Here is a 26802-nt window from a genome sequence, read left to right on the forward strand (position 1 = left end):
TGAACTGTACTCTCCCAAGTGCTTAGTACAGTGCTCTGCACACAGTAAGTGCCCCCTTCTAGACTGTGAGCCCGTTGTTGGGTAGGGACCATCTCTATATGTTGCCAACTTGTACTTCCCAAGCGCTTAGTACAGTGCTCTGCACACAGTGAGCGCTCAATAAATATGATTGAATGAATGAATAAATGCGATTGAATGAATGAATGAACAAATAAATGAATGTGTCGACACTGTACTAAGTGCTGGGGTGGATAAAAGCTTATCGGGTTGGACAAAATCCATATCCCATGTGGGGCTCACAGTCTTAATCCCCATTTAACAGATGAGGTAACTGAGGCACATAGAAGTAAAGTGACTTGCCCAAGGTCACACAGCAGACAAGTGGTGGAGCCAGGATTAGAAGCCAGCACCTTCTGACTCCCATGCTCTACCCACTAAGTCATACTGCTTCTCAAAATAAATACCACTGTTGGATAGACTGATTGATTGAGGCAGAGCTAAGAGTACTAAGGGTACTCTGCTTTCCAATCAACTATCTTCTGGGGCTACATTTTTAGAAAATAAAGCAAGAGGAGGAACTCAAAGATTTAAGCACCTTATTTATTTGCTTTTCCATTTCTAAATTCTCCTTTATGTTGTAAAGATAAATTATTTTGTGTCAGTCTCTCCTGTTATAGTGTAAGCTCCTTTAGAATAGGAAGTGTCTTTTCCTTGTATTGTATCTCCAGACACTTAGTATTTAAGGCTCTGCTTACAATAGACAATAAATACTATTAATTGACTGAAAAATGACATTATTTCTCAACTGCATACTTGCTTTGACACCATTTGACATGAATGTGGCCTGGCTGTAACTAAAGGACCTACTTTTTCTTCCATCAGAGATGTTGTTGGGGGCTCCTGATGGTAATGAATGAGTCTGACATGGAATCCATCTGAAACCTTCTCTTGATTCACCTCTGGACAAACTCCCATAGCCGGCAGAAGGTAAATAACCTGGGGGTGATTCTTCTTCATGATTGGCATCCCACTTCATGACTTCTACATAGATAGTGCCAGCCACTGGGAGGGCGATGAACAACAGGCTAAAAAACCTTCAGGGAACAAGAGAGTAAGACGTTTTAATCTTCAAATTCCCCTCTTTTTTCCTCCTTCCCCACTTCTTATAATAATAATAATGGCATTTATTAAGCACTTCCTATGTGCTAAGTTCTTATAGCCCAAGATAGGTGTCTTCCTTCCTGAATAGACCACATTCCCTTTAGAATTTCTTCCTGCCTCTTATCATATACTTACTTTTTTCAATACTTGTCCTTGGATGCACTGATCTATCTGTTTTTGTCTTGCCTAGACTATATTGTGAGCTCTCGGAAGGTAGGGTACGTGTCTTCTCTTGATGACATATTCATGCTTCATGCTTCTGGGACAGTACCAAGTAGTGTGTAGGCATTCAATAAATATGAATTCAGTTCCTATCAACTCATTTCAAGGACTGGGTTGCCCTGCCTGAATGAACACCACAAAAGCAGCATAGCATAGTGGCTAGAGCACAGGCCTTGGAGTCGGAAGGTGATGGGTTCCAATCTCAGCTCTGCCACTTGTCTGCTGTGTGACCTCGGGCAAGTCATTTCACTTCTCTGTACCTCAGTCACCTCATCTGTAAAATGGGGATTGAGCCTGTGAGTCCCACGTGGGACAGGGACTGTTTCCAACCCGATTTGCTTATATCCACCCCAGCACTTAATATAGTGTCTGGAATATAGCAAGCGCTTAACCAATACCACAATTATTATTAACACCTGAGATCCAGACACCTGCTGGAATCTCTAGCAAAGTTGCTCTTCAGGTTGGCCATGCAGAATAAAGATGTGGGGTTGGGGGAGTGCCAAGTTGCTCATTGGGTTGGCCAACTGGGGTAAAGATGAGGGGCTAGGGGTGCACCAGGTTGCTCACTGGGGTGGCCAATCGATGTGGGGTGGGGGTGCCAGATTGGCTGGTGCTTTGTTGAATGAATGGCAGATCAGTGGCCATTCAGGATGCCTATGGTAAAGACGATCCAGGACTGGGCCTTGGGCAGCCCTGAAGCTGCTCCTTTCCTTCCTCCATCTCTTCCTTCCCTCACTCTACAGCTTCAACCCCAGTTAACACCACTCTGCTGTGACAGTGCTTAGTACAGTGCTCGGCACATAGTAAGTGCTTAATGAATATTATTATTAAGGGAGGACAGCAGGATGAGAAGAACGGCTGCTTCCGTATCATATTACCTGTGCATAGCATGTGCCAGGCAGTAGAGACCCACATTTTACCTAGCCTGGTCTATGGGTATCAGCTGCAAAGTTGCAATTCACGGTAGGTAAGTAGACTCGGAGACCCCAAGTGGGACAGGGACTGTGCCTGGACTGATTATCTTGTATTTAGCCCAGGGCTTAGTCTAGGGTTTGTCATATACTAAGCACTTAACAAGTACCACAGTTATTATTATTATTTTTATTATTAAAGTTCTTGGTGGGTAAAGGTGAATGGTCTGCAATTGCATGGTGGGTACAGGTACAAAATATAATGCCAGTGCAGGACTTTATGGAAAATCAGTGCTTGGGGTAAGAATAAAAAGGAAGCAGGATCGTTTGTGTCTCATTTTAATCAATGAAGTAAGGTACTGGCGGCATGGTTTATCCATAAGCAACTGTCAAAAAACTGGGATGACTTCAGATGCTCCCAAAAACAAGGGTGTCAGCTTGCCTTTTTTTAAAATGGTATTTGTTAAGTGCTCACTATATGCTGGGCACTTTACTCAGCACAGGGGTAGAAACAAGCTACTCAGGTTGGACACAGTCCATGTTCCACATGGGGCTCACTATTTTAATCCCCATTTTACAAATGAGGTAACAGGCACAGAGAGGTGAAGCGACCTACCCAAAGTCACACAGCAGACAAGTGGCAGAGCCAGAATTAGAACCTAGGTCCTCAGCCTCCCAGGCCTGTGCTCTTTCCACTAGGCCATGCTGCTTCTCTAAGACCTCCTAAGGCTCTTCTCTAAGACCATGCACTGCCCTGCACTAGTTCAAATACTGAGAGCACATCTTAGACCAACACACCAAACCCCTAGTACTCACAAGCACAGAGCAGCAAACGGATCGAGTGGGAAAAGGCCGACAGCACAGCTGGCACCTCTCCCAACAGAGGCCGTGTTATTCAAACCAAACAGGGTCAAGGAAGGGGCTGCAAATGAAGTGTTTCTGAATTTTAAAATATCTGCCAAGAAAGGAGAAACTGCCATGAAATTTTCAGAGAAAATCCCTTCCGAAACACAGAACTTGTCCAGTCACTGAATATCTGAAAATACTTCCAGAATCTCATCTGTGCACATGTTCTATGTGTTCTATGCAGAAAGCAAAATTTGATTAGCTATGTAGTCCAGGTGAATACCTGGGATGCATTGGGTAATTACAGAGCCTGAAGGGAAAAATCTAAGGCGGTTTAAAAAGTTATGTTCAAAAAGTTATAAGACAAATATCCTGCTGGGAGGTTTAAGATAATAAACAATGATTTGGGGAGGTGTAAAATGAAGGGTGTGAAATTACTGCCTTTGAAATAATCAATCAATGCAAACTGCATCCCAATGGCCCCAGGTTACATTTCTATTGCACTGTAATTATTTCTAAAAGAACAAAATTTCCCTTAACAACTCGGATTTTCCCAAGAACATTAAACACAGCTCTGACGGCCAACATTTAGAGGCTTTGCTTTAAATGATAGCTTCATGTTCTGTGATTCACGTGCAGCATAACTAGATGGCTGAGTGAGTTGAACTGCATTAGGCTCATTTACTTGGAAAGCAGCCCCTTCTTTCCTCCACTTCCCCTTCCATCAGGCTTGGTGGATTTCCAGCTGGAGGGGAGGAAGGAGCTGCACTGATTACTGAAACAAGAAGCTGGGCCACCTGGTCCTGTCCTCCTCTGAGGAAGATCTGGGTCATCAGGACAAATCAACGCTCGTCCAGGAGCCAGAAATAGATGAGTAGGAGATGAGAAAGGAAGTAGGAAGGTGAGAAAGGGGTCCAAGTCATTCAGAAAAGCAGAGATGGGACCAGGACGGTGGTAGTTGGGGTGAAGGTAATGGGTTCGATCCCCTGGGGGTGGCAGTCCTGATTACCTATTTTTAACTGTGTTATCAGAGAAATTGAGGGCACTCTAGACCTCAGGAGCATGAGGGATCAAAATCTGACTCTGGAGTGACTCCAGGGGTCAAAACACAAGACTGGGGTTCTGCACCCCCAGCCTTGGAACAGGGGCAGAATTACCAGCTCTCATATGTGCTATGTAAAGTGAGAGAGGGATAGTTCTGCAGGCCAACTGTGCTTGGTGCAGTGCTATGCACTCAGTAACTGCTCAAAAAATACCACTGATTTAACAATTGAAGTGGTCAATAAATACCACTGATTGAGAAGCAATGGGCAGAGCACTGCATTAAACAATAAAAATAATACTAACAACAATAATATTGATCATGGTATTCATTACATGCAAACTATGTGCCAAGCACTGTGTTACAGGCTGGAGAAGACACAAGATAAATCAGCTTGGACACAGTCCCTGCCCACAGGGTGTGCAGAGTCTGTGAGGGAAGGAGATGCTTAGTACAGTGCTCTGCACATTAAGTGCTCAATAAATACGATTGAATGAATGAGACTGGTTTCTTATCCCTGTTTCATAGTTGAGGAAACTGAGGCAAAGAGTGGTCAAGTGACCTGTCCAAGATCACAAAACAGGTCTATGTGGAGCTAGGACTACAAACTGGATCTTCTCACTAGTAGTCCTGTGCTCTCTCCACTAGATCAAGAGTACAGTGCTTAGTACAGTGCTCTGCACACAGTAAGTGCTCAATAAATATGATTGATTGATTGATCAAGAGGCTACCCACCAGATACAATCTTTTGCAAACTAATGGGACAGATTTCTGAGCTGCTCAATTTCAGAGTCTAGATATGGTAGCTTTCACTTACTAGCCATAGCCAAGTATTTATTGAGCACCTACTATCTGCATATCTCTGTATTAATCTTTTGAGAGAAGACAATAGAGTTAAAAGACACAATCCCTGCCTTCGAAGTGCTTACAGTTGACTGAAGGAGAAACAAAATCATTTTCAGAGAGACGAGAAAATAAAATCAGATATATAGAATGGGTGGGTGTAAGTGCATAAGTACATAGTTGGCACAGAAGTTTTGAAGTGGTAGTGAGGGAGATGTGACAGGGAGAAGAAAAATTTATTGTGGAAGGCTTCCTGGAGGAGACGAGATTTCAGAAGAGCTTTGAAGATGGGGAGATCTGAGGTCTGGTGTATTTGAAGGTGAAGGGAGTTCCAGGAAGTAGGAAGTGTATGAGCGTGAGGTGTGAGGAGAGAGAGATGGGAATGAAGCATAGTGATTATGTTTACTTTAGGGGAACAAAGCGTGTGAGCTGGGACATTGTTGGGAAAAGAGAATGGGTAAGTAAGAGGTAGAGAACTGATGGAATGCCTAGACAATAATTGTCAGGAGTTTTTGTTTAATGTGAGAGGAATGCATAATTATTGGAGGTTTTGAGGAATGGGAAATGGGTGCAGAATAGAAATTTAGAAAATAATCCAACAGGAGGCAGGAGGCAGGTAGAAAAGTGAGCAGGTTGCTGCAGTAATCAAGCCAAAATATGATAGGTGGCTGCTGGGATGGAGAAGAAGTAACAGAAGTGAGAAATTTTGTGGCGGGAAAACTGAAAGGATTGATTTGCAGCAGACTAAATATAAGAGTTGAAAGGGAGGGAGGAGTCAATGATAATGCCACAGTTGAAGGAGTCAGAGACAAGGAGGATGGTGGTTTTGCCAACTCTGACGAGAAAGTTAAATGGAGAACATGGATTAGTTCAGTTTAAACATATTGAATTTAAGATGCCACCAGGACATCTAGAATATAAGCTCATTATGGGCAGGGGACGTGTCTACCCACTCCACTGTATTGTATTCTCCTAAACGCTAAATACAGTATGCACACAGTTAAGCGCTCATCATTGATGATAATGTCATCCACGGGGAGAAGATCTGGTGGCAACAGGTGGTAGTTGTACCCATGGCAGAGAGATGACCTCCCCAAGGGAGTGACTGCAAAGTGAGTTTAAATTAGAGGCCTTTTGAAAGGCTGAATCAGTCATCGAGGATTCTATTGCTTGGCTAGAAGGAGTCAGTGAGTTTGCGGCCTTGCGTGCAGACTCCTCAGATTTTTCACCTACCTAAATGAGCCAGGTTTGCCACATCTTCCTCAGTGCAGGAATCAGGAACACACACAGCGACAATATAGTCAACTCCTCCCTGCAGAAGATAACATGATTTAGCTTCTTGGCCCAGGGGATGACAATCCCGTAGTCAGAATATTCTAAGACACCTGACAGATGCCGGTTATAAACTAGAGTTGATTAATTTCTCTGAAATTGCCTAAAAGCCTCCTCATGGTAATGGAAACCAGTTCATTAATCACAAGATAAAACAAGCATTCATAGATTTTACTAAGAATATATTCTAACAATGACAAGATTTCCTGGGCAGGAAAATAAAATATTCCCTGACAATTACATAAAAAAATGAAGGGATTATTTTACCTAAAGAATTTAAGTATCTGTGCTTGACATTTTGCTTTTGATTCTGAACCATTAATCCATTCTGAAAATACTCTACAAATTGTTTTCACATTGATTGAATGATATAATAATAATAATTCAAAGGCTCCATGTGGCTCAGTGGAAAAAGCACAGGCTTCGGAGTCAGAGGTCGTGGGTTCTAATCCCAGCTCTGCCACATGTCTGCTGTGTGACCTTGGGCAAGTCACTTAACTTCTCTGTGCCTCAGTTACCTCACCTGTAAAATGGGAATTAAGACTGTGAGCACCACGAGGGATAACCTGATCACCTTGTATCCCCCCCAGCGCTTAGAACAGTGCTTTGCACATAGTAAGCACTTAACAAATGCCATTATTATTATTATTATATATGATATTAACCTTGCCATCTCCCATGATTACCATTTGTACCTCAATTTTACACTGGACTGTTTTAAGGGTTGCAAAATATCTGTAAATCCAATTTTCTTTCCTCTCATTGTTTAACACATGGGTTCAAGAAATAGGATTTTCTCTTTTGCTTTCTGTAACTGTGAAAATCTGGATCTCGAGGTGATTACATCATTATTGTCAACAGGCTATTGGGTGCCAACTGCATCAAGAAAGGTGTTCTGGGGCCAGTAATGCAAACAGAAACATGGTACTGGGTGGTGTATGGAGATGGTGTTCTTACCATACCAGGAGCCTACTGTTGGTGATAGCATTTGTTAAGCATTTAATAAGTTCCAAGCACTGTTCTAAGCACTGGGGTAGATACAAGCTAATCAGGTTGGACACAATCCCTGTCCCACGTGGGGCTCACAGTCTTAATCCCCACTTTATAGATGAGGTAATAATAATAATAATCACAATGACATTTATTAAGCACTTACTATGTGCAAAGCACTGTTCTAAGCACTGGGGAGGTTACAAAGTGATCAGGTTGTCCCATGGGGGGTTCACAGTCTTAATCCCCATTTTCCAGATGAGGTAACTGAGGCCCATAGAAGTGCAGTGACTTGCCCAAAGTCACACAGCTGACAACTGGCAGAGCCGGGATTTGAACCCATGACCTCTGACTCCAAAGCCCGTGTTCTTTCCACTGAGCCACGCTGCTTCTCAACTGAGGCACAAAGAAGAAAAGTGACTTGCCCAAGGTCATATAGCAGAAAAGCAGCAGAGCCAGGATTAGAAACCAGGTCCTTCTAACTCCCAGGCCAGTGCTATACCCACTAGGCCATGCTGTTTCATAGTGGTGGCAGAGGACTTAGTGAGGTACCTACTGGCACAATAGTGAAGTGGAAGCCCATTGTGGTAGGGACAATGTACCAGGTGCTTGGGGAAATTGAGGCTCTGGGCCTTCAGGCCTCATCCTCAATTTACCATGTCCCCCCCAAAGCCCCTTCTCCTGGCAAAAAGAGCACAGGTGTCACTTGTGAATTCCCTCGGGAGAATGGGGTGATGAAGAATCTCAGCCCTCCCTAGGCCAACCAGGAAAGTGTACTTTTCTCCTCAGAAACAAGGTTTGATCATGTTTTGCTGAAATTACCCAGTGCCACAAGCTGAGGGAACAATAATTTAGAGATGATCACAGAGCTTATGCCTTTACATCTGAGCTTCCAGGAAGGTAGGCCACAAAGAGTGGGACCTAACATGAATTTGTACTTGTACGCAGGTTTCAGGGAATGTGTCCATTTGTTGTTATATTGTACTCTCCCAAGTGCTTAGTACAGGGCTTTGCACACAGTAAACGCTCAATAAATCGATTGAATGAATTGAATGAATGAATGGGTTCTTCAGAAAGTGGATGGAGCTGCATTTTAATATTTTATTTTAATTAATTTGCAACCGATCTTAATGTGCTAGAAAACTAGCTAACTCCTTTCCAAAGGAAATCAGGCTTTTGCCATCCCAACTTTGGTATTCACTCGCTCTACCTTGCTTTACTCAGTTCTGCCATCAGCCCAACAAGTATTCTATGGGCCTATCTCACAGAAGGGTTGTGATGGGAATCAATTTGCAGAGCACTTTGAAAATGGCTAAGAGTTAATGTAAATGCTGAAGAGTGAAATCTCTAGGAGTCATTTTTCATAGAGGCAGAGTCAACAGGATTATAGAGAACTGCATTCATTGCCCGGCACTCCTTTGCAATTCACCAACATTTACAGTGTTCAGCCAACGGTTTCCATGGATGCAAAATAAATTAAAGCTGCACAGATGACGATTAACATACCTGCTGCATTTGAAGCTTGCAGTACTGCCCTTGGAAGTTCCCAAGAGGCGCTTTGGCAGACAGGCACTCGCTGTAAGACCCCAGCCTGTCTGTGTTTCCACTAAGTATATTGCTACCAAGTTTTCCCACAGAGTCATACACTGCATAAAGAAAACAAAAAGACTTTATGTAAGCCCCAGCTACTGGTAAAATCAGAAGTGAAAGCCAGTGGGGATGGGCTGGAATGTGGTTCCGGGAAAACAGTGAGCACCGGAATGCCATTCTGGTATGAATATTTGGAAGTGTTGAACCTCATTCTGTAGTGACTGTGTCAGACTCTCAGACCATCAGTAGTATTTATTGGGAATTTATTGTGTGCAGAGTCCTGTACTCAGCACTTGGAAGAGTACCAAGGAGGAAATAGATACGATCCCTACACCCAAGGAGCTTACGGTTTAGTGGGGGGGAACAGGTAGGAGGAAGCAATTACAAGAAGCAATAAAGGTTATGTACAAGAGTGCTGTGGGGAATGGGAAAGTATCTAAGTAATAATAATAATAATAATTGTGGCATTTATTAAGTGCTTACTGTATGCCAAGCACTGTTGTAAGTGCTGGGGTAGATACGTCTGTCCCGCCATCGACCCCTGGCCCACAGCCTACCTCTGGCCTGCCTGGAATGCCCTTCCTCCTCACATCCACCAAACTAGCTCTCTTCCTCCCTTCAAAGCCCTACTGAGAGCTCACCTCCTCCAGGAGGCCTTCCCAGACTGACCCCCTTATCCCCTGCTCCTCCTCCCTTCCCCATCACCCTCACTCCCTCCCTCTGCCTACCCCCTTCCCCTCTCCACAGCACTTGTGCATATTTGTACATATCTATTACTCTATTTTAACAACCATATATATCTATAATTCTATTTATTTTGATGGTATTGACACCTGTCTACTTGTTTTGTTTTGCTGTCTGTTTCCCTCTTCTACCCTGTGAGCCCGTTGTTGGGTAGGGACTGTCTCTATATGTTGCCAAATTGTACTTCCCAAGCACTTAGTGAGTGACTTGCCCATCACACAGGACTCGAGTGGCAGGGCTGGGATTAGAACCCATGTCCTTCTGACTCCAAGGCCCGTGCTCTATTCCCTAGTTCACACCACTTCTTGAGTGTTTCAGGGGTGAAGACTCAAATGCACAGGAGACCCAGAAGGGTGGAAAACAGGGTGGGGAAATGACAGATTAGTCAGGGCAGGCTTCCTGGAGGAGAAGCCATTTTAAGATTTAATACAGACCAGGGAGAGAAGCACATAATAAGTGTGGGTACTCCCATGTGTGCCAGGAATGCCCATGGCACTGGCACAGTTTCCCCTACTGCTCAGGCCAATCAATCAATCAATCAATGGCATTTATTGAGCACTTCACTAAGGGCAGGATGCCCGCCGTGCTGTCTGCTCCCAAAGCTACCTTGGCCTGACTCTGCAGGTAAGGGAGGGGAGCACCAACCCACCACCATGGCTGCTTCACCCTTTTACCAGCCATTAGGTGAGCAGTGGTGTGGCATAGGTGTGTGTCATAGATGCCCTGTGTCAGGCTCCATGTGCATTGATGGCAGCAGTGGGCAGTGCCATCTGCCTGCTGCCATCTGGGCAGCAGGGACGAGGATGAGTCTGAGGGAGATTGAGAAGGGGAGCAAACGGCAACCAAGTTGCCTTTTACTTCACTGGGCATCTACACCTACTGGGTACAGGGAACTGAACTAGGCGCTTGGGACAGTGAAAATGATGCTCTCCTGCCTCAGACACCAGAGTTCCCCACTGCCGAGATTTGAAGTCTTCGAACGTCCCTGTAACAAAATCTTTTTACTTTCACACCTGAAATGCAAAATAATTAAGGGGTTCCTGAGCTACTGCCCAACTGGGATGAAGGCTTTAAAAATACAAAATCAGGAAAGTTTCCCTGCTCTTTCTGTTGCCCAACCAGCCTAGCTTTCTACCTATACTCTCTGATTGGTGCCCTTTTCTGTTCTTGCCTATGTATCTGATCTATGGGGGGGGGGGGGGTGTGTGTGTGTGTGTGTGTGTGTGTGTGTGTGTGTGTGTGTGTGTGTGTGTGTGTGTGTGTGTGTGTGTGTGTGTGTGTGTGTGTGTGTGTTAGAGAGAGAGAGAAGGTGTTGGTGTATAGAGTAGAAAGGGAAAGAGAATAAAATAAATCTGGAATGGGAGAGAAATACAAAGGGAAGGGATGGCAAGTAGGTTAAGGAGAGCTGGAAGGAGAGAGAGAAAGAGAGAGATAGAGAGAGACTATAATGGGAAAAAACGACACCCTGCCCTCCTCCTCCTGTCCCCCCTTCTTCTCCTCCATCACTTCTCTCAGTAGTTGAGGTGGTACAGCTACTGCTCTAAATAAGCAGCATGGATTAGTGGACAGAGCATGGATCTGGGACTCAGAAGGACCTGGATTCTAATCCCAGCTCTGCCACATGTCTGCTGGGTGACCCTGGGTAAGTCACTTCACTTTTCTGGGCCTCATTAACCTCATCTGTAAAATGGAGATTAAGAGTGGGAGCCCCATGTGGGACAGGGACTGCATCCACCCTGATTAACTTGTATCTACCCCAGTGCTTAGAACAGTGCTTAGCACATAGTAAGTGCTTAACAAGAACCATTATTATCATTATTAGTATTGTTAACTAAGGGATCTCTTTTACCCCACTGGCAATGGTCTTTCTTGATTTTCAGGCCATTGGTCATAAGGCAGGTCGGCCTTCTCCCTTAAATTTGATGAAAACTGCAGGAGGAGACGGTAGTCATGTTGGCAGCCCTTACACCTGTTTGGAAATTCTCCGGCTACTGGACTGAGAAACACTGTAAGTTTTAGCCTTTAACAAAATCACATAAATATCAAGTGTTAGACAGCCAAGTTTTCATAAGTCTTTCACAATGATAGAATATGTTCAGCTCACATTTTCTGAGAAACTTGTGTGGCGAATGAAAGTGTTTGTTTTAATCTTGTCACATTTTCTTTAAACAGGAACTGAAAAAGCTGAAGGATTTGATTTGCTTTTGAAGCAAGCCTATACTGGAGATTAACGATATGAAGTTACATAAAGATTTTCATTTTCATCTCAAAAGACCTATCAATGTTCTAAAATAAACTTCTAAATCACATTTAGGGGGAAATCACTTTGGAGAGTAATTATATCATACTGTATATGAAGAATATCATTCATAGGAACCCATTTTCATCCACTGGATTTACTTTTCTAAAAATAATCACTTCATTTTAGATGTATCCTGGCTCTTCCACTCAGTTTGGACAGACCTTTAACTAGCACATGAATATATTTCTCAGTTCACATCCTTTATTCACTTTCAAAAGTGCTACGTGGTACACTCTCTTGTACTCCTTTTTCTAGTTTTTTTTAAAAGGTATTTGTTAAGTGCTTAACATGTGCCAGGAACTTTATAAAGTGCTGGAGTAGATACAAGATAATCAAGGTTGGACAAAGTCCCTGTCACACATGCAGTTTACAGCTAAATCAGCGGAAATAGGATTTAATCCCATCATCATCATCATCAATCATATTTATTGAGCGCTTACTATGTGCAGAGCACTGTACTAAGCACTTGGGAAGTACAAATTACAAAGTACCCCATTCTACAGATGAGGTAGCTGAGGCACAGAGAAGTTCAATGGCTTGCCCAAAGGCACACAGCAGACAGAGGCAGAGCTGATGAGATTATTACCCAGATCCTCTGGCATAAAAAGTTAAGTGGCTTGCCCAAGATTAGATAGTAAGCAAGTGGCAGAGCCAGGATTAGAAACCAGGTCCTCTGATTCCCAGGCCTATACTCCTTTCACTAGACCATACTGTTTCCAATTTTACCCAGAATCATTAAAGAGCCTAAATTCTAAGTACAGAGTTTGGAGCATTTGTGATAAAATCCTGTCTGACTCTACCTTCTGCAACGCATCTAGACACATGGCTGGCACAATCTGACAGATGGTTAAATCTGGGCACATGAAATTTGGGGGTGGGGCCCTAAGGGATGAGAAAATGATTGCAGTGATGATTTTTAGTGGTTGTGATATATTTGTTTTGAAAAGATACATTCATATATCCTTCAAAATATGAGACAATTAATGTTTTACATTAAAAATGGGAAGCAGCATGGCCTAGTGGAAAAATCACAGGCCTGGGAATCAGAGGACCTGGGTTGTAATACTAGCTCTTCCACTTGCTTGCTATCTAATCTTGGCAAGTCACTTAACTTCTTTGTGCCTCAGTTTCCTCAACTGCGAAATGAGGATTCAAAACCTGTTGTCTCTCCCACCTAGACTGTGAGCCCAATATGGGACAGGGACTGTGTCCAACCTGATTGATTTGTATCTATTCCAGTGCTTGACACATAATATTCACTTAAAAGATACCATAAAAAACCTGTGATTTTGCCACTGTTGGGTTGAAACCTTCCCTTGCAAATGAAATCAACTTGAAGTGATGAAATTTTGCTTATAAAAGTGCACCACACCAAGTGGATATTTGCACTGTCCTAAGTAGTACCCACTACCACTATGATTAGTGGTAAGTGCTTAGTACAGTGCTCTGCACATAGTAAGCGCTCAATAAATACGATTGATGATGATTAAACAATAATAATTATACTAATTGTGGTATATGGGATATCAGTACCATAATCATTATACTCAGGCTGGGAAATGTTACCTGCGTCTATAACTGACAGATTTATGCTAGCATTTGAGTTTCCCAAATAATTATAATATTTTATCCCTATAACATCCCTGTGAGATTAAGATAAGCAGGAATTCTTATCATTCATTCATTCAATCGTATTTATTGAGCGCTTACTGTGTGCAGAGCACTGTACTAAGCTCTTGGGAACTACAAGTTGGCAGCATATAGAGACGGTCCCTACCCAACAGCGGGCTCACAGTCTATCAATCATTTGACAAGTGAGAAAACTGAGCCCGAGAATTAAAATGACTGGTTTAAGGTCTCAAAGCAGCTTAGAGGCAGACAAGATCCCAAGTCTCCCAACTCCCAGGTCAATATTCTTTCCACTAGGTCACATTGCCTCTCAACACAGTGAGGTAAAATGAAAGTGCTTTGGAAACATAATGGTAAAGTAAATGTGAGGTACCCCTTTATGAATCTCATGAACTATTACAGAAAAAAGAAAAATCCTTGCTACCTATGCTTGGGAGTCCAAGAGCTGACAAAGTCATCTTTCTTCAGGTATTTCTATTGAGGTCAAGGCTGACCAGGTACATCTAGTTCTGGGGGAAACTAAGTCTGGCTCAGTTGGAATGGAACTACTCTAGCTTGTTGTCATGTAAATTGTCAGGTCAAATACTTTAACCACTTGATTCTCACCTCACTCTCATCCCCACAGCACGTACGTATATAACCATAATTTATTTACTTATATTAAAGTCTGTCTCCCCTTCTAGACTGTAAGCTCATTATGGGCAGGGAACGTAACTGCCAACTCTGTTGTTTTATACTCTCCCAAGCTCTTAGTATAGTTCTCTATGAACAGTAAGTGCTCAATAAATACCATTGATTGATGTAAAGGGAATTCATCCATTCATGAGTCCTTACTGAATTTGCAGAACATGGTGCTATGCACGTGAGGGCTTGTCTTGCCTTATGCTGTCGAGTCACCGCCGACCCATAGCAACTCCATAGACACATCTCTCCCAGAACGCCCTGCCTGCATCTGCAATCGTTCTAGTAATGTATTCATAGAGTTTTATTGGTAAAAATAGGGAAGTTGTTTACCACTGCTGCCTTTCACGCAGTAAACTTGAGTCTTCAACCTTGACTGTCTCCCATGCTGCTGCTGCCCAACACAGGTGAGTTTTGACTTGTAGCAAATTGCCTTCCACTCGCCAGCCACTGCCCAAGCTAGGAATGGAATAGGTATGCCTCTGCTTGATTCTCCCTCCCGTAGTCAAGACTGGTAGAGTACTGGAAACTCTCCAGGTGTGATCCTGAGAAGATCATGAGAGCTTATGATAGCAGTAAAGGCTTGGCCTTTACTCTGGAGGAATTTACAATCTTACAGAATGACTGGCCACCCCACCCAGCTGACTCCAACTCTGACTTTCTAATCTAAACAAGCAGAAGCAGGGAGCATGCATGCCCTCAATCCGAATCTAGGTCTGGAGAACCAGAGCGGTTCTGCCACTGTGGACAATGCATTTGGAGCAGCGTGGCCTGTGGAAAGAGCACTGTCTAGGAGTCAGAGCACCTGGGTTCTAATCCTGACTCTGCCACTTGCCTGCTGGGTGGCCTTGGATACAGTCACTTAACTTCTCTGTGCCTCAGTTTCCTCACCTGTAAAGTGGGGATTCAATTCCTCTTCTCCCACTTGGGCTGTGAGCCCCCTGTGGAACAGGGACTATGTCCAACCTGATTAATTATGTCCGACCTGATTAATTTATATCTACCCCAGCACTTAGAACAATGCCGAGACATAGTAACCTCATAAACATAATAATCAGTGGGACTCCAAGACCCTGCCAATATGCAAATCAATTGATAGCGTGTGACCAACTTTGACTCTCAGGCACTTCCAGAGGCAGCTGTCAGGGATAGCTTTGTCCTGGCCAAGCCAAGCTAAATCCAGGCCACTTATGAAGAACTTAAAGAAACATCCTCTTCCTGCTGTCGGGTCCCAACAGCTAACTAGGCAAACAGGGAGTAGGGTAGGGGATTAAAGACTTATTTAAACCTTTCCTCCATTTCCACCATGTACCTGCTGTGTGACCTTGGGCAAGTCACTTCACATCTCTGTGCCTCAATTCCCTAATCTGTAAAATGGTGATTCAATACCTGTTCTCCTACTTAGCCTATGAGCCCATGTGGGATCTGGTTATTTTGTATCTACTGGTTATCTTGTCTCTACCCCAGCACTTGGCACAGTGCTTGGCACATAGTAAGCACTTAAACTATGAGCCCATTGTTGGGTAGGAACCGTCTCTATATGTTGCCGACTTGTACTTCCAAAGTGCTTAGTACAATGCTCTGCACACAGTAAGCGCTCAATAAATATGATTGAATGAATGAATTTAACAAATACCATTATTATTATTAGTCATAATGGTATTATGATGATACCTACTTTTCCCAGGGGTCACCCTGAGCTGCCTCTCAACAAACAAGACATGTTTTCCACTAAATGGCAGCCTGATGCAGGCAAACTGAAAAAAAAAATTGGAGAATTAGGAGCCTGGGCCCCAGTGGAATCAGATGGAGCAAGATCCCTTGTAAACAGACTCAGATGATTGGCTAATTAGAGCATGGGCCTGGGAATCAGAAGGACTTGAGTTCTAATCCTGACTCCACCACTAGTCTGCTGGGTGACACTGGGCAAGTCACTTCAATGCTCAGTGCCTCATGTCCCTCATCTGTAAAATGGGGATGAAGACTGTGAGCCCTGTGTGGGACAGAGGCTGTGTTCAACCCAATGATCTTCTATCTACCTCCGAGCATAGAACAGTGCCTGGAGCATAGTAAGTACTCAACAAATACCACAATTATTAATTATTAGATGAGCAAGAGCCCTTGATACCTGTTCCTTGTTGAGTTCTTCCAGCCAGGTGAAGGGGAGAAAGAACTTCGCCAACACAGATGCTTAAGCAGTGTGGCTCAGTGGAAAGAGCCCAGGCTTGGGAATCGGAGGTCATGGGTTCTAATCCCAACTCCGCCACTTGTCAGCTGTGTGACTTTAGGCAAGTCACTTAACTTCTCTGTGCCTCAGTTACCTCATCTGTAAAATGGGGATTAAGACTGTGAGCCCTACATGGAAAAACCCGATCACCTTGTATCCTCCCCAGCGCTTAGAACAGTGCTTTGCATATAGTAAGAGCTTAACAAATGCCATCATTATTATTACTATTAATTTTGGAAATCTCACATCTATTTCAAGTCAGAGGACCTCAAGAAATCTCCTCAACTGGGAAGGAGAAAGCTCTGGTCTCCTTGTCAGTCTGGGGGGTTGGACATAGGTGGACAGGTTTTAGGGTTCGTGGTCGAAGTTGATATTTTCTGGGCTTTGTGGAGGTGGTAGACTTTTTTTTTGTTGGGTTTGAACCGTGTTTCTTTCGCTCCTGAACACTGATGCAAACTGCCCTTTTACAATCATATTCTTAATTAGCTTTTGTTGCATCCCCTAGAGACCTAAGGGCATAGGTGCCTTCAAAATTAAAATGAATGACTTCAATTATGAGGATGAAGAATAGCGCACAGTAAATGCTTAGCAGCATCTGCTATTTCAGATAGCGGGTTAGTGGGTTCAAGTTTTCCATTTTCAAAATATTAAAAACAACTCATTTCAATTATGTTAGACTAATTGGCAGCCAGATTTTTCCTTTCCCACATTGCAGCAAGGATGCAGAGATGCTCTGACATAAAACGGTCCGGTGCCTGTGCTGGGGCTGGAAAGGGCAGAGGGATAACCAAATTCACTCCTTTAAACATGTCAATATCTTCATTTGCCTTGAGGTTAGAGGCAGCTGGACCTTACGAAATGCTCTAACAAAGTTCAAGAGGCCAGAAAAACGAGAATAAAAATGATTTTGATAAGGATACCTGAAAATGTTACTACTGTTATGCCCAGGAGATTGATGTTTACTCACTCTACGCCATGTGAAACAGCATCACTTTTTCTACAAGAATAAAACATAAAATACTGTCAAAGTACAGAGACGGAGAGGAAATCCACGAAACAGTCGAATTCAACATTCAGCCATTAGCTTCCACCACATTGAACCTTGGACCAGAGCTGCAAGCAAGGGTGTTGCCTCTCATAGCTGCTCTGTACTCAAACTCATCCGCATCTTCTGGTGGGGGTGGTAACGACATTAAAAACGATTTTGATAAGGATACCTGAAAATGTTACTAATGTTATTCTCAAGACAGTGATGTTCACTCTACGTCATGTGAAACAGCATCACTGTTCCTACAAGAATAAAACATAAAATACTGTCAAAGTACAGAGTGGGAGATGAAATCCATGAAACAGTCAAATCCCACATTCAACCATTAGCTGCCACCACATCGAACCTTGGACCAGAGCTGCAAACAAGGGTGTTGCCTCTCACAGCTGCTCTGTACTCTACCTCATCCGCATCTTCTGGTGGGGGTGGCTAGAGTTAAGGGAAAAAGTCTGAAGAAAGTTGGTAATAGGAGGGAAGAAGTGTAATATCATTCCCTAAATAAACAATAAAACAGTGGGCACAATTTATTACGATGCCTCAGAGGATGAAAGCTCCAGTGAGCTATGGGGAGGGCATGAGAAGCCATTATCAATCATCATCATCATCATCAATCGTATTTATTGAGCGCTTACTGTGTGCAGAGCACTGTACTAAGCGCTTGGGAAGTTGGTAGCATATAAAGACAGTCCCTACCCAGCAGTGGGCTCACAGTCTAAAAGGGGGAGACAGAGAACAAAACCAAACATACAAACAAAATAAAATAAATAGAATAGATATGTACAAGTAAAATAAATAAATAAATATTTATTATTTCAATCAGTCAATCAACAACCAATGGTATTTACTGAGTGCTTACTGGGAGCAGAGCACTGTACTAAGTGTCTGGGAGAGGACAATACAAGAGTTGGTAGACACATGCTCTGCCCATATTGAGTTTACCGTCTAGAATTCCCACCAGTATGTGTGACTTCTCCCTCCCACGAAGTATCCAGGGGAAAGCAGAGGTCTGAACTCCATGATTCCTTGCCCCACTCTCCCCCCAACAACCACCACCTTAATGGGCTCTCCTACCACCAACCAAGATGTGGTGATGACCCCAAGAATCCAGCTTCTACACACTTGGGTGACTGCTGTAACTTTGATGCCCTGGGAAACGGACCTTCTCTTTTATTATTATTATTGTTAATAATAATTATGCTATTTGTTAAGTGCTTATTATGTGCCAGGCACTATGCTAAGCACTGGGGTGAATACAAGCAAATCATGTTGGACACAGTCCATGTCCCGCATGGGGCTCACAGCCTTAATCCCCATTTTACTGATGAGGAAACTGAGGTTCAAAGAAGTGCAGTGACTTGCCCAAGGTCACAGAGCAGACAAGTGGTGAAGCCAGGATTAGAACCCAGGTCCTTCTGACTCCCAGGATGGAGCTCTACCCACTAGACCATGCTGCTTGTTCCCAAGCTTAGATTTTTTTTTTTTTACCATGCCTTGATCCTATCTCTCCCATCAGCTGGTCCCCCTACCTCCTGCCTGGACCTCCCCTTGTAATTCTGCAAGGTCACAATGTTCCCCATCTTAAGAGCCCTGCTGAAAACCCTTCACCTTCAGGGAGGCATGTCCCTATTAAATTCCACTAGTCCTGGTCATATTATCCCAACAGCCTCCTTAGGATTTATGAATCTCTTGATTTACATAAGCCATTTATTTACTCATTTTTCTATACTCATGACATGTGAGCTCCTTTCTCTCCTCCTACAGCCCAGCCCACACCCTCCGCTCCTCTGCCGCTAACCTCTGTGCCTCGTTCTCACCTGTCCCGCCGTCGACCCCGGCCCACGTCCTACCTCTGGCCTGGAATGCCCACCCTTCCTCACATCCACCAAACTAGCTCTCTTCCCCTCTTCAAAGCCCTACTGAGAGCTCACCTCCTCCAGGCAGCCCTCCCAGATGGAGCCCCCCCTTTCCTCTGCTCCTCCTCCCCTCCCAATCGCCCCCCCTCCCTCTGCCCTACCCCCTTCCCCTCCCCACAGCACTTGTATATATTTGTACATATTTAGTACTCTATTTTATTAATGATGTGTATATATCTATAATTCTATTTATCTATTTTGATGCTATTGATGCTTGTCTACTTGTTTCGTTTTGTTGTCTGTCTCCCCCTTCTAGACTGTGAGCCCATTGTTGGGTAGGGATTGTCTCTGTTGCTGAATTGTACTTTCCAACCGCTTAGTACAGTGCTCTGCACACAGTAAGCACTCAATAAATATGACTGAATGAATGAATGAAATGAATGATTCAGTGCAGTTCTCCCTTCTATTTAATAATAATAATAATGTTGGTACTTAAGCGCTTACTGTGTGCCAAGCACTGTTCCAAGTGCTGGGGTAGATACAAGGTAAGCAGGCTGTCCCACTTGGGGCTCACAGTCTTCATTCCCATTTCACAGATGAGGTAACTGAGGCACAGAAAAGTTAAGTGATTTGCCCAAGGTCACACAGTTGACAAGTGGCAAAGCTGAGATTTGAACCCACGGCCTCTGACTCCCAAGCCCGTGCTCTTTCCACTAGCCATGCTGCTTCTTAGAGCAGACTTACTTTCTTACTTACAGACTTACTTACTCATACTTAGAGTATAAGCCCCATTTGGGGCAGGGACAGTGTCCAATCTGATTATCTTGGTCCTTACTCCAGTACTTAGAACAGTGCTTGGCACATAGTAAGCACTTTGTCACATAGTAAGCACTTAAATACAATAATAATAATAATGATGATGGCATTTATTAAGTGCTTACTATGTGCCAAGCACTGTTCTAAGCGCTGGGGTGGTTACAAGGTGATCAGGTTGCCCCACGGGGGGCTTACAGCCTTCATCCCCATTTTACAGATGAGGTAACTGAGGCACAGAGAAGTGAAGTGACTTGCCCAAAATTACACAGCTGACAATTGGCAGAGCTGGAATTTGAACCCATGACCTCTGACTCCAAAGCCCATGCTCTTTCCACTGAGCCACGCTGCATCATGAATGAATGATAACCAAACAGATACTGTTTATTTATGGTACAAATGAGAGTCAATTTACATTCTAAACAGGGAATGCATCTACTAACTCTGTTATATTGTACTCTCCCATGTGTTTAGTACAGTTCTCTGCACACAGCAAGTGCTCAATAAATATGACTGATTGATATCCAATGTGAACCACCAAACACATTAGCATACTCCTCCCAGAGTAGCTTTAGCAGTGAAGAGAATAATAAACACTGCCTGAATAGCCGGAATTCATCATGAATATGGCACCAACCCCAGAGAAGCCTGCATAATATAAAGCTCTTCATTTCAACACTTTGAATGCCAACACATTTAACAAACAGAACGCCTGTCTCCCAAAACAGTTCAACCCTTCTTGAACTCCCTGACTGGATTCCCTGTCACTCATGCTTTTACCTCCTGAAATCAAAAATTATCATCTGGTTCTTCAGCATAATATGAATAATTAGAGTAGGATAAGGCTTATCTTTCTTTAGTAGTCTTAATTTTCCTTTCAACAGTTTTAAGTGCTATTCTAAAAAATTCCTAGCATGAGCAACTACATGGCTCCAGGCCTGTTCCCTATTTTACAGAGAGGGAAAGTGAAGTACAGAGAAGTTAAGTGACTTGCCCAGGTGCTCTGATTCCCAGGCCCATGCTCTTTCCACTGTTCTATGTCAGTTTACATACCTGTCCAATCACCAAACATGGAAAAAAGAGCCTACTTACTTCTTATGGCATATGCTTTAGGATCCATTGAATTCAAATAGGAAAGAAATTCATCAGTGTTTTTCAAGCATTTTAGAGAAATATTTCTTGCAGATGATGCACAGGGCAATAGAAGGGGCAGCAAAAGAGTCAGCAAACTGGATACCATCATTTCTTCCCTTTTTCTGGCTCTCTGCGCCACTCGCTCAGGCAAAACTGCATTTTTATGCAACAATGACCATTTCACACGTTATTGGAGAAAAACATGATACTCCTTTCTCTTTTAACCTGCATAGACAGGTTTTTGTTTTTTAAACATCTGCAGTGACCAAGATGAACAAAGAATAAAAGCAATTTATATCCTATTTTGTGGTTGGAAAAAATATCTCTAGCCTTGTGTACTCCCCAGGCCACCTGCCCTCCATTAGTTATGCAGCTCAAAATTTAATTTTAATATGGATCAGGCTTCATCTTCTTTAATTAAGTTGTTTTCAACACCTCAGTTACTTTCCAGGCTCAAATTTTCAAAGGGCACACTGATGCCTTGCCCAGAGCTAGCCTTAAAATGAGAAACCCAGGGTCAAGAAAAGGAGGAATCTTTGAGGTTAAGATGATTTACTATCAATAATTTTTTTTAGTATTACAAGTCCTTTTCTTACTACTGGAAAGGATGCAATCTTATTTTAGCCTTAATGATGATTCATATTAGAGATCAATAAAAAGGTGTGGCAAAATTACTTTTTTTTCCCCCAAAATGTCAGTGGGTTGGGAAATTTTCCTTTAAGATCACAATTTGATATTTATCCAATACATACCTTTCATCTTTGGGATATTTTCCCAAAATGATTCATTCATTTTCTCATTCTTCTGTGAGTTGGTATTCCCCAACTGAAGGAGAGATTAAAATCATTTGACGAAGGGGTGGCAGAGTTGGGATTGAAATTCTCTTTTCCTAACTCCATCTTCTGACTAAACCATTCTGCTACAAAACATAAACAAACAACATGTAAAGAAGCTGTAACAGGTGATTTGGGCATTTATAGATACCTTTAGAAGACTTTTAAATAGAAGAATATCTAAAAACATGTTCAAAGAGCCATGTCAGAAACAGAGTATCTCTACCTATATGTAAAATGTATAAATTTGTACAGAATTTTAAAACTCTTTTTCTATTAATCTGCTTGATAATGGTTATAGGATCAAGTGTTTAGTCCTGTATCTGACATGTCCAAAAGAAATGCAAAAAAGAATGAACCTGAATAATAATAATAGTTATAATAATTTTGGTATTTGTTAAGCACTTACTATGTGCCAAGCACTGTTCCAAGCACTTGGGGAGATAGAAGGTAATCAGGTTGTCCCACATTGGGCTCACAGTCTTAATCCCCATTTTCCAGTTGAGGTAACTGAGGCACAGAGAAGTTAAGTGACGTATCCCAAGTCACGCAGCTGATAAGCAACGGAGCCAGGATTAGAACCCATGACCTCTGACTCCCAAGCCTGTGCTCTTTCCACTGAGCCACGCTGCTTCTCTATTACAAGAGCTGAGCAATATCCATTAGCTATGCTAAACAGATCCTGATTGAAACTATAATCCCTCTATTCAAGTCAGTCAAAATATTTAAAAGGGAGGGAAAACGAACTGCTCAAGACTGCAGTGGTGTTTAATTAATATAAGGGAACTTGCCATAGCTAGATGCCAACTCCACAAACTGCATTCAGAAGCAAATTTTACAACTCTTCACAGGAAATGACTGAACAAATAGTTTTAGAAGACGCTAGACCCTTAAAGATAAATATCAGAGAAATGACAGGGAATGATTTCCATAATGAGTAAATACAATGGACTCTGCACACAGTAGGCACTTAATAAATCCTATTGTTTGAGTATCAAAGGGAATATAGGATGGTCAAGTTCACTTTTCTCCTTGATCTCCCATCTAGAAGGCTGACTTAGGAAGTGGATTCTCCTGATGGCAATAATAATAATGATAATAATGATGGCATTTATTAAGCGCTTACTATGTGCATAGCACTGTTCTAAGTGCTGGGGAGGTTACAAGGTGATCAGGTTTTCCCATGGGGGGCTCACAGTCTTAATCCCCATTTACAGATGAGGTAACTATGGCACAGAGAAGTTAAGTAACTTGCCCAAAGTCACACAGTTGACAATTGGCGGAGCTGGGATTTGAACCCATGACCTCTGACTCCAAAGCCCGGGCTCTTTCCACTGAGCCATGCTGGGTATTCCAGGAACACTTGAATTCTTAAAAAGATATTGTTGCCCATTTAAACAAGAGGCAACTTTGGAGTGCCGTGGTTGTCTAACTGCGGGTTGTCTAACTGAACTGGTCATTCATTCTCAGTCTCTTTTGCAGGCTCCTCCTCCCCCTCCCATCCCCTTACTGTAGGGGTTCCTCTACGTTCAGTTCTTGGTCCCCTTCTGTTCTCAATCTACACTCACTCCCTTGGTGACATCATTCGCTCCCACGGCTTCAACTATCATCTCTACGCTGATGACACCCAAATCTACATCTCTGCCCCTGCTCTCTCTCCCTCCCTCCAGGCTCACATTTCCTCCTGCCTTCAGGATAGCTCCATCTGGATGTCTGCCCGCCACCTAAAACTCAACATGTCCAAGACTGAACTCCTTCTCTTCCCTCCCAAACCCTGCCCTCTCCCTGACTTTCCCATCACTGTTGATGGCACTACCATCCTTCCTGTCTCACAAGCCCGCAACCTTGGTGTCATCCTCAACTCCGCTCTCTCGTTCACCCCTCACATCCAAGCTGTCACCAAAACCTGCAGGTCTGACCTCCGCAACATTGCCAAGATCTGCCCTTTCCTCTCCATCCAAACTGCTACTCTGCTCGTTCAAGCTCTCATCATATCCCGTCTGGACTACTGTATCAGCCTCCTCTCCGATCTCCCATCCTCCTGTCTCTCCCCACTTCAGTCCATACTTCACGCCACTGCCCGGATTGTCTTTGTCCAGAAACACTATGGGCATGTTACTCCCCTCCTCAAAAATCTCCAGTGGCCACCAATCAACCTACACATCAGGCAGAAACTCCTCACCCTCGGCTTCAAGGCTCTCCATCACCTCGCATCCTCCTACCTCACCTCCCTTCTCTCCTTCTACAGCCCAGCCCGCACCCTCCACTACTCTGCCGCTAATCTCCTCATGGTGCCTCGTTCTCGCCTGTCCCGCCGTCGACCCCCAGCCCACATCATCCCCCTGGCCTGGAATGCCCTCCCTCCCCACATCCGCCAAGCTAGCTCTCTTCCTCCCTTCAAGGCCCTACCGAGAGCTCTCCTCCTCCAGGAGGCCTTCCCAGACTGAGCCCCTTCTTTCCTCTCCCCCTCCTTCCTCTCTCCATCCCCCCTGCCTTACCTCCTTCCCTTCCCCACAGCACCTGTATATATGTATATGTTTGTACGTATTTATTACTCTGTTTATTTTAATTGTACATATCTATTCTATTTATTTTGTTAATATGTTTTGTTTTGTTCTCTGTCTCCCCCTTCTAGACTGTGAGCCCACTGTTGGGTAGGGACCGTCTCTATATGTTGCCAACTTGTACTTCCCAAGCGCTTAGTACAGTGCTCTGCACACAGTAAGCGCTCAATAAATACGATTGATTGATTGATTGGGGGAACTGCCCTTTATGCTGGCTATAAGGCAATCATGACTAAGTCCACCATCTAAGGAAGTATTGCTATTTGATTGTGAAATTACTAGGGGGAGAGGACTGGGGCCTTGACCATAACGACAAGACAGAAGACAGTTGATCTAGATTGGGTCACACACTTCTTCCAGGAAATAAACCATAGGAACGAATGGAAAAGTTCTGAGAGCAATCAGGAAATCCTCATCTGCAAAAAGTCTACTTTTTGTGTTTCCTATGGGAATGTAGAATATCTGACAATAGCAAAGCCCTAAAGTTGGGTTCATGGCCCAGCAAGGAGGGCCTATTTCTAAAAACTAACGTGAACACAAGCAGCCAGGCTGGTGTTCAACAATGTCATGTGGATTGAGATCTACATTAAAATGTAGATGTTTCATAATTCTAAGGTTAGGAAGTGAAATATGGGATTTCTAACAATATCATGCTCCAGGCAGTTCAGAGAAAGGAGAGACATTAATTTTATTTTTCTAGGTCTATACAAGGATAAAAATGATTCCATCCCTGCTTCAATTACAAGTAACAGCATGGGCTAGTGGAAAGAGCATGGGCCTGAGAATCAGAGGACCTGGGATTTAATCCCCACTTGTCTGCTGTGTGACCTTGGGCAAGTCACTTAACTTCTCCATGCCTCAGTTACCTCACCTGTAAAATGGGGATTAAGACTGAGCCTTATTTGGGACATGGCCCATGTCCAACCTGGTTATCTTGTATCTACCCCAGTGCTTCGTTTTGTGTATGACCCATAGTAAGTGTTTACTAAATACAGTAAAACACAAAAAAGGGATTTCCTGGAATGGAAGTGTGGCTACAAAAGGTGTTGGCTAAGCTAGTAATAATAATAATAATAACAATAATAGTGATACTGGTTTAAGTGGTTACTATGTTCCAAGAACTGTTCTCAGCACTGGATTAGATACAAGATAATCAATCAAGTTGGCTACAGTCCCTGTCCCACATGGGATTCACAATCTCACTAGAAGAGGATAGGACTTAATCCTTATTTCAAAGATAATGGAACTGAGGCACAGAGAAATTAAATGACTCACCGAAGGTCACACAGCAGGCATGTGGTGGAGCCAGAATTAGAATCCAGGTCCCCTGACACTCAGGCCTGTGCACTTTTCACCAGGCCACTGAATTCTCTCTTACCATTGCAGGAAGCAGAATAAACAAAGGCCAAGAAGGAAATTGCCGAGTCACTTGCTGTACACTTGCTCTAAGTATAATACAGCCAACTTGGATGCAATAAAAAAAAATTAACCCAGTGGCCTTAGACAGTGATTTGCACACCCAGAAGTTTGAGAAGTTAACAAAGCAGCTCCGTGGGCTGGGAAAGCAGGCTGCATCTCCTATCCCAGGATCCATATTCACAGCAAGGCCCATTTAAATTGAGATGAACATATACAAGTGTCACCCTCTCTGAATAAATAATTCATGGTCTTCTGTTTTGGGAGATAATCAATCCTCACAAAGGATTTGATGGGTCTAGAGGTAAAATTAACATTTATAACATCCTTTTCTGAGAGAAAAAAACCTAAAAACTCTGATTGTGGATGAGGCAGAAATCCATCCATATGGATGGATCATAGTTTTAGAGAACTCTACTAAGCATTTGGCTGAGTACAAACTAGGCTTTCTCTTTGTGGTGTTTTTTTGTGAAGGACTTGCATTTTCCGATTTTGGGATCATCTTTTTCCTTTTCTTTTCAAGAGGTTGGAGGCGGAGTGCTGAAAAAGGATAAAACATCAGGTTTAGTAGTGGGAAAAAGTTAACTCTGAAAAGCCCTTCTTCCCTGCCCCCAATTT

The 26802-nt window shown here is 43.2% G+C and overlaps 1 protein-coding gene and 1 non-coding gene across 2 annotated transcripts in view; both read right to left on the reverse strand.

Moving 5' to 3' along the window:
- The window catches only part of LOC119925307 (O-acyltransferase like protein), a 51448-nt gene that overhangs the window by 23335 nt on the left and 1311 nt on the right, over positions 1 to 26802 (reverse strand). The window contains exons 3-8 of the mRNA XM_038743413.1: positions 26626 to 26724; positions 21330 to 21524; positions 8857 to 8996; positions 6262 to 6340; positions 3114 to 3252; positions 868 to 1094 (exon numbers count right to left, since the gene is read on the reverse strand). Of these exons, the coding sequence (XP_038599341.1) occupies positions 868 to 1094; positions 3114 to 3252; positions 6262 to 6340; positions 8857 to 8996; positions 21330 to 21524; positions 26626 to 26724 (879 nt within the window). The remainder of the gene's footprint in view (positions 1 to 867; positions 1095 to 3113; positions 3253 to 6261; positions 6341 to 8856; positions 8997 to 21329; positions 21525 to 26625; positions 26725 to 26802) is intronic.
- LOC119926006 lies at positions 14714 to 14851 on the reverse strand. Its single transcript, XR_005449925.1, has one exon. It is a non-coding gene; the product is annotated as a small nucleolar RNA SNORA7 (small nucleolar RNA).

The sequence above is a fragment of the Tachyglossus aculeatus genome, chromosome 3, assembly GCF_015852505.1.
Source record: "Tachyglossus aculeatus isolate mTacAcu1 chromosome 3, mTacAcu1.pri, whole genome shotgun sequence".
Classification (NCBI taxonomy): domain Eukaryota; kingdom Metazoa; phylum Chordata; class Mammalia; order Monotremata; family Tachyglossidae; genus Tachyglossus; species Tachyglossus aculeatus.